This window comes from Limulus polyphemus, unplaced genomic scaffold, assembly GCF_000517525.1.
Source record: "Limulus polyphemus unplaced genomic scaffold, Limulus_polyphemus-2.1.2 Scaffold3495, whole genome shotgun sequence".
In the NCBI taxonomy this organism is placed as follows: Eukaryota; Metazoa; Arthropoda; class Merostomata; order Xiphosura; family Limulidae; genus Limulus; species Limulus polyphemus.
This window is the reverse complement of record NW_013669105.1, coordinates 36,155-48,833: the sequence shown is the minus strand read 5'-3', so window position 1 is coordinate 48,833 and position 12,679 is coordinate 36,155. Positions and strand designations below refer to the sequence as shown.

General features: G+C 33.7%; 1 protein-coding gene across 1 annotated transcript in view; it reads right to left on the bottom strand.

Moving 5' to 3' along the window:
* The window catches only part of LOC106469452 (TGF-beta-activated kinase 1 and MAP3K7-binding protein 1-like), an 87,376-nt gene that overhangs the window by 55,170 nt on the left and 19,527 nt on the right, over nucleotides 1-12,679 (bottom strand). The window contains exon 2 of the mRNA XM_022397972.1: nucleotides 12,386-12,634. Coding sequence (XP_022253680.1) covers nucleotides 12,386-12,634 — 249 coding nt within the window. The remainder of the gene's footprint in view (nucleotides 1-12,385; nucleotides 12,635-12,679) is intronic.

Sequence of the window (12,679 nt, the reverse complement as noted above, 5' to 3'; positions counted from 1 at the left end):
CAGGACATTGATCAATACAATCAATGATCATATGTAACTGATTAATCACTCAGCACTGTACATCTCTTCCAATTTTTACTTTTGGGGTATTTTTTTTATGAAACATGTTTAATTTAGGCTTTATTTTATTCATCTTGTATTGCATTTTATGTGTGTGTGAAATATTGAACTAGTCTTTTGCACTGTCTAGAAGTGTTTTATTAGTGTGTATGCATTTAATTAAAATAGTATTTTTAATTATTGTTGTAGGATATGTTTTATATTTATATTATTGATGTTTAGGTTTCATTGGATTTTAATTTTGTGCATTACATTTTGTACCCTTTTGTGGAAGAACTTGTTTGATATTTTTAAAAGTTTTATTTTGTACTTTTAAGCTGTTCTTTTTATAATAGAAAAACAATTCAAAGCCACCAAAGTATGTAGTCTTTTTTAATTTTGGCCAGTTGGCCAAATAAAATAATATTGTGCATTTTAAACATTGATCTTGTTTTTATTTTTTACATTTTTTGCACAAGTTCCTGTAATTGAATCATTATAACTGTTCTTTTTGTATTCTGTACTAATGGCAAAATTACTAAGGTTATTTGATGCTGTATCTAATTTTGAACTACTGACTAAAGGGAAGGCAGCCAGTCAGCAGTACTCTACCATTCATGACAGCTACAAAATCCAGAGCTTTAGCACTGGGCTAACCTGTGCCTCAAACTGTTCTAAGTTACAAATTTAGTTAGTACTTTTTGTGATAATTAGATAATGAGATACCCGTGAGTCTAGTCACTTATGTAGGGTATAGTTTGCTTGGTGAAATTATAAAAAGAAATGGATGTGTTCTTTAAAAATATAAACACACACACACTTTAACAGAGAGTGTAGCCAAAGGGTTGAGGGGCTGAACAATCTCCCCAATATTCTAAACAGTCTAAAAGGTACACTATAATCTATTTTTCAAAACAATAAACACTTGACTCTCTTAAGCTCCAACCCACCTCCCACTCTGTAGTGCTGGCTATACATCTGCTTAATACTTTGCTACTCCAAAATAATTTGATGCAATCCAGCTTTCTAGTAACTGAAATTGATGTTTTTTTTTACAACTTGATGGGAGTAAATTGTTACATCAAAAATATACAAGCTTACAGTAGGTAACTCATAGAATAACCAGATGAAACTTTAATGTTGTATATGTTTTTAAATTCAGATGTTGCACAGAGGATTGGGTATGCTATATCAAAACAATTTTTAAGATGCAAATTACCAAGTCATGTAACAACCACGGCCAATATAAAGTTATGGTGGAATGGCAGTATCAGAACTACATTTTCACATTGTTTAACATTTACAAGTTATGCCAAGGAAAATTCATTGCTTTTGGTAAGGGTATGTAAGAGTTCTTTTCAACACAAGATATTTGTAAACTGGGATCATAAAGAGATGTTCTGATCATAACTGAGCAAATTAATCAATTACCTATAAGCAACAATTAAGCTGATTAGTGTCTTATAACCTAATGCATGAATCAAAATTACAATTAACTGATTATGTCACAAAAAATAAGGAATTAATTGAAATTAGTATTTTGAATTATTACTGTGTTTGATAACTCCAACAACCCTTTATTGTTAAGTGCTAAGCTACATAATTGGTGGAAGTTTCTCACGATTTAAGGGTCTCAGTTTCAATTACCATTGCCACAAAACTTTGTAATTGCAAGTTGTCTGATTTCTAACAATATAAGACTTGTTACAGAATTAATTTTTCATTGTTTAGAAGTTGAAATTCTTGTGGGAAAAATGCTTTTATTATTTTTCATGTTTAAAATGCAAGTGATATGACTGTATAAATAATGACTTTTCAAAAAATGGAAACAGGCATCCTTGTTACTAATGCTACTATTTTCTTCTAAATATACTTATAAACAATTATAACTATTCACTTTTGATCAAAGAATTTGAAAAGTTTGTTTTTAACTAACTTATTTCCTTATCAATCACATTAATAGAAATTATTTAGGACTATAAGATCAAGACTAAATAATTCAAGGTACCACAGTGCTATAGAATAAGTTTCTTCTATTATGTAAAAAGCATTGAAAAATCTAGTTAGTGTCACAGAACTAACTTTTAAAAAGTGGCATCAAACATTCACTGGGAAAATGAAACATTACTGCAGCTGGTACGAAGAAGTAAAATATTGGTACTTGTTAACACGATAATACTATATAATCTGAATAGACTTTCTAGTTTTATTCTTATTCATTTCCTAATGGTTTTCAAACTATCATATAACTATCAAAAGTTTTATTTTGGAAAATATAGTAATGTTATTCTAATTTTTATGCTGTTCGACTTTAAATTTAGCTTTCCAAAGAATATCAAATTATAATAAGTTTTTGCTTTGGCTAAGCACTCGTATGTCTACTAAATAAATGTTATGATTATTCATTTTCTTTTGTCAGTTACAAAGCAATTTGAGTAACTACAGTTACAAGTACAGCATTTAACCCTTTCGAGACAGGTCACTGGTGAAAGGCCTTGTCATCTCGTTTCTTAACTCGCATTCAAAATTTTATTGAATGTGGTAGGATGTGTCTTTAGTCTGCTCAAAACTTAATATTTTTTTTAGACTGAAATACATCTTAGTTATTCAACTGTATATACAAAACCTAGAAAAATTATTTTGTTTCATATCCTCCATGTGCAAAATATTTAAAGACTTAGCACCCTACATCAAGCAGCAACCAAGTACAAAGGTCGTAAGAGATAATTGTTCGCTTTACTTCTTTATGTTCTATGTTTTAAGAAAAATAAGTTTAAGAATAAATTTCAAAATAGCAATAATCTATAAACATATATAATGTATAATAATTAAAATGTGACTATTTTACAAAATACTAGTCCAATAAAACACAGCCAAAACAAGTTACTTTGTACAGACCAAAGGTCAGTTTCATATTATTTGACACAGTAACATGAGTACACATGAGCCGCACCATTGTAACTTCTGTATTGTTAGCCAGGCATGGGTGGAAAGTCAATATATCAAAATAATAAATATATATATATGTATAATATTATAATCTGTGTTCATTCTAGAATGAAAGAGACATAATTTATGTTTATTTCAAAATTTTTTATGGTGGTTGCGAGATTGGTCAAATTTACTGAACCCGTACAGAGATTAATAACTGAAAATAACAGATAAAATATAGTTTTTCTTAAGAAATGTTTGATAACTATCTGGACATTATAAAGATTTTGCATGTAAAATTTCAAAATTTTCTGATGTATAAAAGTATTTTTAATTTTAAAATGAAAATTACTTTGCATGATAGATAGGCAAGATGTGTAAAAAAAAATGCATGAAAGAAACATTGCTTTACAAACCTTAAGACTTAATAAAAAAAAAAAAGAAGATATTTTGTGTATGAAACCACTGTAAAGTTTACTGATAATCTGCCGAATTTCATTAACATTTGCTTACTAATGTAAAAGTTATAGCATGAAAACTATAACAAGCAAAAAATGGTTATGAGGTCGGTCCCAGGGACTGAGCCCGAGCTGAAAGAGTTAAAAAAGGTATCTTGTTAATTTATGGTTCTTTGTTTCAAATTATGATATTTTTGCTTTTAACAGATATACTATGATTTTATTGAGTATCAGTATTTGTAAACATGAGGTTTTTTTTTTATTATTTTCAAAATATAAAAATATTGTCATCAAATCAGATAAGTTTAGTTAAGTTTACTGCTTAATGAACATGGTATATGACTGCAAAATATTCTGGTAACTCAAATCTTTACTGAACATTATTTGTATGTTCACCATATTCAAACAATGTACATAAGTAAAACGTAGTGATAGTAAAACATGTTTTCTCTATTTAATTATCAGTTTATGTGATTTACAAAAGATCAGCATGGGATTACTGCATATTTTAAAAGAAACAGTGACTACAGGGTGGTATTTAATAGATATTAATGATTCATTCATCAAGTACGAAATGTCCATGTTACGTTTAAAAAAAATGTGGCAAAATATTTTTAAACAATTTTCTTTTTGCAAATGCTCAAATTGTGACATTCAGAATAATAAAGTGGGTGAAAAGGTTATAAATGTAGCACATGCCCCCTGATTGTACTAACAAGAGAAGTCATGTTCTAATCGATTAGACAAATATAACCAATTAATGCGACTATCAATTAATCGATTGGAAAATACCACTGATCACCCAGCTCTAATTCAGATTGGGAATTTAGAATTTCCAAGACAGAAATATAATTTATGTTTAATGGCATTAGATAGCAAAGGAATATGAATCAATTTGGAGAACCAGGACCACCCAGGAAGTGATCTGCAACAAATAATACCCCAGCCAAATGATAACCAAAGTGCTGCTTCTTGTAACAGATGAGAATCCACTAACACAGTGTCAAAAATAACGTGTCCAAGCCAGGAAGTATGCAACATAATTAAGAAGGGTCTCCTTCTGGAAAAGCAACACAAGCCACATGTACATAAGTTGCTTACTTGATATATCCTTTCAACTGTCACATACCTTCACTCTCTCACCACAGACTCAGTCTCAGAGACCAACCTCATAATCATTACGTGCTTGTTATAGTTCTCACACTACAACTTTTAATACAGTATGCATATCTTCATGACATTTTCCATATCATCAGTAAACATTACAAGGCTTTCATATACAAAATATCAGATTTTTTAATTACGTTTTAAGCTTTTTAAGTAATGATTTGCTTGTCCATTTTTTTCTTTTTTGAATGTTGACTATCCAACACGCAAAGTAATTTTGATTTTAAGATTAAAAATACTTTTATGCATCAGAAAATTGTCAAATTTCACATGCAAAATTTTCATAACCTCTAGATGATTATCAAACTTTTTCAGAAAAAACTATATATTTATCTGTTATTTTTACTACTTTATCTCTGTATGGGTTTAGTTGATTCAACCGACCTCATAACCACCATAAAAAGATAGGAAATAGATATAGATTACACTTTTTTCATTCTAGAATGACTACAAATTATAACGAAAAAACCACAAATGTCTCGTCTAAATACCTTAAATCTCAAAACATTATACATATAGATGTACATTTATATTTTAATTATATTGAACTTTCAGCAGTGCCTGACTAACATTATAAAAGTTGAATGAAGCAACACTGGTCTTTACAAAGTGACCTGTCTCGGCTGTGTTCTAGTGAACCAGTATTTTGTAAAATACAGTCGCATTTCAGCTACAATACATTAAATATATATACGTGTGTGTGTGTATGATATTACTATTTACAAAAAAAGTTCTTAAATTTCAGTTATTTTCTTAAATATAGAACATTAAATAAAGAAGTGTGGAAAAGAATGATCTCTTCTACTTATGCACTTCATGCTTGCTTGATGTAATTTGCTAAGCCCTGTCAAATTTTGCACTTGGACAATGTAAAACCATTTTTTTAGGTTTTATATATGCATTTTGAAATAAAAAATCATAAATTATTCCATCAATACCACAGAATTCCACTATAATTTATCAGGCTTAGTAACTAAGCTGTATCTGTGTATAAAAAATAATGATATTTCAAGCTCCAATTTCTTCTACCTTTCCACTTGGAATTTAGCATGAAAAGGAAGTTTCCCATGCAAATACTTTGCAGAGGCTGAAAAAACCATGAGGGAGACATTCTGAGCTTCTGATTGGCTATACATATGCCAGAGAGTGAAGTAGGTGTATATAAGTATTAAAAAAAAATGGAAGAGATAGGCAGGACCACCTTGGTTGATTCACTAAATATAATAAATCTCATAAAATAGAAAAGATAGGAGGTTCTTATTTTATATTCTAGCTTGTCAATATTGGGACTTTGAGTTTCTAATTCATAAGAAACTATAGACTTTGTATTTGGACATCACAAACATCTAATTTGAATCAATGTTATAATTTTCCTATACTGAACAAAATATATTTCTAATAGGTACTCACATATATAACTACTCTTGTTCAGCAAAAAATTTTCACATGTCACAAGCCTTGCATTCCCACTACCACAAGAATATCATGTGACAACCCTCCATCAACAGAAACACCACACAACCTCTTGATGAATGAGGCTCATTCTGTTCAATTTTAACAAAGTATCATTTTGAGTTTAGGCAGAAGAGGAAGCAATGGTTTTCAGTGGGGAAGGAAGGGTGGGAGAGGAGGTAAGTACCTATTGGAAACATATTTTCACTATAGGAAAATTATAACTTCCAATACAGTCCATTACCTCTTCTAACATATATAGCTAGAATCCCATATTGAATAGGTGGAGGTAACAGTGTGTGAAACATAAAGAAGCACCCTTAGAAATCATCCACAAAATACCACACGCTGATAATCCTCTTAGCAAAGAATCATTCATGGGAGACTGTACCAATTCTGTACCAGATATACTCTTTGCCCAGTGTGCAAAGAAGTGTCACATACACAGGCAGGAAAAGTGAGGAGCACAACCAAAATGGAGAGAAAACAGTTGGATTGGAATCCGAACTACAGAAAAACATAATCTCAATTCCGATAAAGAGAGGTTGAGATGAATCCTCTAAAGACAGTAATGTGGGGAAAAGCAAAACTGGATGTGCTCCAAGGCATAGAGTGGCTAGGGAGCAGCAGACTGTACCCAGCTGGTCAACTCCAGTCCAAAACCAAGCAGTATCTGGAATATAACCTCCAATCCAGGGTAAGAACAGAAATATATACTGTGCAAACTGATCTGTAAAACAAGCACATGTGTGCAATCCACAACTAACCATACATTTGTAAACCTGACATACAAATAATGGTAGTAACAGGCAACAAATGTGTGAGGAATTATGTTACCAGGAACTGACATCCATGTCATGGTAGGATGAGGGATCCAATCGTAGGAGTGAACTGCAATGTGACGGAACAACTCCAAAGCAACATCATTTCATCAGACAGGACCGTACAGTATACAAGCATATCACAAATTTCCAGATACCACTGCATGGAAGTGGATTGCCCTTAAAATCATATGGAACTGCACCCTCCAGATAGTCACAGAAGTCATCAACCTTTGGAGCTCACTCTACAGAGATAGAGCATATTTATTATTAGTCATGCACAGCATTATTCCTTCGATCTTCCACTTACCACTGCAAGTAAGTAGATTGCCTCTATAAATTATATGAAACCTCACCTTCCAGATAGTCACAGAAGCTGGGCACAACATCAACCCTCAGAGACCACTAGATAGAGATGGTGCACATGAATGGAGGACCAGCAGCATCTGCATAAGCAGAATACCACAGCTCTACTCTCAACTGAATGGGTTGTATATTTAGTTATTCATGTTAGATCACATTTAGAAGGATACTTCCATGGTCCACCACCCCAGCAGCTTGGAATTGGAAAGTGGCAAGGACTTCCATACTCCACTTGAAGAACAATGGGGATACAATGTAGTGGAGATTCTGGAGGAATGCCAACACTGGAAACAGACCAAACAGGTGACTACAAAAACCTTATTTTGAAAAGAAGACCCCCTGATTTATTCCATCTAAGGGATGGCAAAGATGGGCAGCTATCCCCTTCTGCTTTACCCATGGAAGTCCATGGGTTAGTACTGTCCAGAACAGGCATACTTATGAAGCAAATATATCACAAGGAAAAAACCTACAAGCAATCTTGTAGAACATCTCATCTCAATGGAGTGCATTATTGGCCATGGGAATATAGTATTTTATGATAGCATCATGGCCATACAGTGCAGATTTGTAATGCATTAAGTGGGATCCTAACAGTAAAAAAGGGATATGCCTCTGAAAGGAAGTATATAAAAAAATAACAATCTTACTGAAGTTTGAAGGATGGCGACAGGTGGAAGACAGTATCCTGACAAGGAAGAAACAGCTACCCAATGCAAATAGTGAAGAATTTCCTTGAATGGCAAAAGGAGGTGAGATAAGAGGGAAAAGGTCAGGTGCCTGATCTGATGTGATGACACCTGGAACAGATTTCGGGAAGAAGAAGAACATAAGGAATAAGCCAACTGGATCAAAAGCCAAACCCATTTGGTATGTGTTGAAGGAGAAAAGTCACGAACAGAGTAATGTTGCCAGATAAAGAAAAGGGAGAACAAAAACTATGGAAGGAAGCCATTCAGGAAATGTAACAATGAAGAGCACATATGGGACATAGAAGCCTATCCAGATCTGAACATGAATAGAGATGGGAGATGGAAGGAAGGGAAATCAGACAGAAGGAAGAATTACTTTCACAAGCTGCTGAAGTCTTGGAAAGGAAAGATTGATCTGCATAAAGGAGAACATATGTGGAATGGTACAGAGTGCAGGAGACATCAATGGCAAATATATCAGACTAGCAACACCCATAGACTAATAGGAATAGGAAGTAGGTCGTAAGTGAAAAGTGAAACAAAAAACAGGAGGACAAAGGTTCAAACAGATGTAAAATAAGTCATTGAAGAACCTCACTGACATCCCAATCCAAAAGGACTGCTCAACAAAGAGGTCTACGAATCCAGAAGGAATGTAATAAAAAGGAGAGGATAGAGGAGGTAAACACAAGATGGTATCCAGAAAAATAGAAGTGTGTGATAAGGCTGGTTGATATCTAGCGATTTACGAGACCAAAGTCCCAAGATCGAACAGACAAATGAGGAAATTGGTAATAAGAGGAATGGTGGGTCAAGAAATGGAAAACCCTAACAAATGACCAACAGTGGAAGACATTCCATTTACATTGATAAACTGTCATTGAGGAAGAGCGAATAGAACAAAAAAAAAGAAGCAATCCATTGAGACAATCCAGATCTCCTCACCAAGGGCCTGATAAATGGCAGGTATGAAGATGGAGGGTAGGAAGAGGCAACAGAAGGGCAGTACGAAGTTCAAGTAGTGGAGAAAACCAGGGTTGTGCTGGCCAGTAAGGAGCAATAAGAAAACCTGACATGATGATTGAAATTGCCCTCAGAAGAAGACGGATGGGAGGATAAACATAAAGGTATCGGCCGGCCCAATCCTGAATGAATGCATTTGAACATCGGAGACCAAAAGAGAGGTACTTTGGCACTAAAAAGGTGGTAAGTGCATCCAGATGAGGCATACTCTACTGTGAGCATAGCCAATAGAAAATGTGAGGTTTGAAGGACCACTCCGTGAAATAAATTTTGTCTGGTCTCGAGGCTCAGTATGAACCATGACATTAGGAGGAGGGAAAACCAATGAGGTTAAAGCACCCAGAACATGATGGCTGACAGGCTCAGTAGCTCTCCGTGATAGAAGAGGCTGGACTGCCTTGGACAGATGTTGACTGGTAATAGGATTCCAAGGTAATGGAAAGGATATGAGTACGGGAGACAATGAGAGTGGGGAAAGAAACTGGATGACAAGGCCTATTGACAAAACCTGAAGAACCCAACGATTGGTTATGAATTCCAGCCATATATGAACAAAATCGGTCCAAGCACCTATCAGACTGGAACTTACTGGATAGCTACTGGTACTGCTGGCAATGATGAGACCTACATCAACAAAAACAACAAACAGAGGAACTCCTGATGGGAGGAACAGATAAAGGACAGGAGGATGTCAGACGTGAAACAAGAACAGGGGTTTGCAAGGGTTTAGGTTGAGACAAATGAACAACCACCAAAGAAGAGAGAGTCAAATGTTGCCTTACAGAATCCATATATGATTTCAAAGTTTCAGTAATATCCCCTAAAATCAACTGTTGGTGAAATGGAGCCTTCCACAAATGTCAAAGGTAAGTTGATGATAAACAAATCTAGGACAAGACAGTGTCCCTCTCCAGAAGGTCCCAACAGCAAAGAAATCATGTGTATATAGAGAGAGAGCATTGAGGTGGACAATCTCAACAATGTAGAGGTAATGAGGGAGAAGCTATCCCAAAAAAAATCCGTCAGGATTACAGTGGAGTACCTCAGAAAGGAGAATCATAAGGGTAAGATGAAAGCAGGAAACAGGGCCATGTATAAACAAACAGGACTGTCAGGGTCAGCCCTCCAAACTGGCAGTAGTGATTTTAACTGTTTAGAATCAGAAAAGGGGTAATCTGCCTGACGATAAACCAAGGCAAACTGATCCATGGGCCATGAAGGGAGAAAAATTCTAGCACCAGCTGATAACTGAGAAATAAATTGCTCAGTATGAACCATGACATTAGGAGGAGGGAAAACCAAATACTGAGAGAGTAAGGAGTGTCATATAATAAGGAAGGAATAGGATTATAGGAAACCAGGGAAATGGATAAAATGGAACGTACATAAAAATCATGCCTAAAAAGGCAGAAATATGCCTGGCAGATTCCATAGGAGAGGTGTGGGAAGGCACAGCATAATTGGAAGGAGGAAAAGGCAGTCAAAATTTTCATTGTCACAAACAGATTTGGTTAGTTCAGGAGGAAATCAAGCACTATCGGGAGAAGAAGGTCGACTCAGGTAATGTTCAATCTCCTGATGAATAAAGGCCAAAAATTCTTAAGTCAAGTTCTCCCAACCTGAAGCCTGAGTAATTGTGGTAAGAGCAGGTGATATAACCTCTGAAGTGGTAACATTAACTTTGGTATTCATCATAAAATGATGAAATACTGAAAGTTATTCAAATACAAAAGAATAACTAAGGTAAGTTTGCACAGAAAACAATAGTAAAATTTAGAAATGATCTTTCCACTTATATGATATTAATAATGAAAAAAATGCATGAATGAATGCAGTGGAACCATAATAATTGTGGGGTAGTGGGAGTGCGTGGCATGCAAAAAATATTTTTGTATACAGAGGGCAGCACTGAATGAGAATAGCTATATTTGTGTGAGGAGGTAATGTACTGTATTGGAAGCTGCATTCAACATGTCGTGACACACAAAAATCGATATTTACGGTTTTTCTTTATATTTACTTTTAAAATAAGAAATTAACAAATCTATATTTTAATACCAAACTTACTGACATACATTCATAAAATAGCGGTTCAATAAAATTTTGAATGTAAGTACAAATATGATGACATGCCTTTTGACCCCTGACCATAGGAAGACCTTTCGAAATAGGGTTAAACAGCTGGAGAATGAAATGGGTATTTATGCTATTTCATACAATAACATGGATGCTACATATATGGATTTCTGTGCAATAGGACTGTTTAAACTGGTACTGAGAAACCACAGAGAGTACAGTTCAATATTTCAAGATATAGATTTAGTGACCAGCACACTCAATAAAATATTTAAAATGATGATTTATTAATAGCATAAATTTTTGTCTTTCAGCCTTTTTCATGTGCTTACACTAAACTAGCTAAAACAAGTTATGTTGTAGCTATTTTAGTGTAAGAACCTACAGAAGGCTCAAAGCTACTAATAAATTATAGTTTTTATTATTTTATTGAGAGTGTTATCACTGAATCTTTATTTTAAAAGATCACTCCATTAGTTGGTGGTACAACATATAAGTAGTTGCCTTCATAATGAAAAAATAAATAGAAGTTCAGGGACAAGTTGTTCACTGACAGCTGAATCAGTTTAATGTGTTTTAAAATGAAACCTGAAGCCCTCCTTGACTTAAAAGATGGGCAAGTGAAACTAATATTTTTACCTCAATCAATTTCTTCTAAGTTGATCAAGACAATACTAAAGGACAACAGAGAAGAGACAAAATCTTTCAAATAAAAGAGCAAACCTTGTTTAAATTAAATAAAAAATGACATTTATTCTTCCTGAAAAATGTCAAAAATTTTTTAACCTCATTTTAATTGAGAAAATTCTAATGTATTGTTATGAATGTACAATTTAAAAAAGTTTTTCATGATAAAACATCTTTTAAACAACAAATTATGTTAACTATAAACATTAAATGTCTCCCTAACTTGCATATTTGTGCAGACTGCTTTCTACATTACCTAAAATTGTAGATAGTCTACTACATCAACCAATGAATTTTATTTTTTGAAGTTAGAGATGCACCTACACTATTGATACTACATCCTTGCTGACTTGGCGCGACAGTTTTTAATTTATGTTTCTTATTACTAAGCCTACATTAGACATGCATATTGCTTCTATAAAAAGAAACACCTAAAAATAAAATATGTAATCAGTTAGATTTCAACATGATTATGCTCCTGAAACCTACATGTACATGAAAATTATTTACAGCAAACAAGTATGGTACTTCCAGAGATAAATACAAAATAAGTTATTAAAACAAAACACATAATAGTCTCTTTTTGTGTGTGCATGCATAACTTTGTATACAAATATATATAATATTTTTTCATTTTAAAAAATCCTCAAATAAAACACAAAAGAAACCTTCTTACATGTATGTGGAGCTGTAAAGTTATTTTTTCTGCTAGTAAATCATCAATTGAATCAAAAAATCCCTTTTCCACAGCATGAAAAGCTTCTTGTAGAATTTTCCGAACATCACTGTCAGTTTCTTTTCCATCTAACTGTCCTAGAAGGATTTCAGCTGGCATTCGCTGTGCAGCAAAATCTGAAGTTCGACTTCCATGATGTCCATCAAACACCCCATAAAAAAAGTGTCCTCCCCATCTGGAGAAGCCTGTCTGCAAATGATTACAAAGAATTAAATGGAAAAAAAAAAATATATA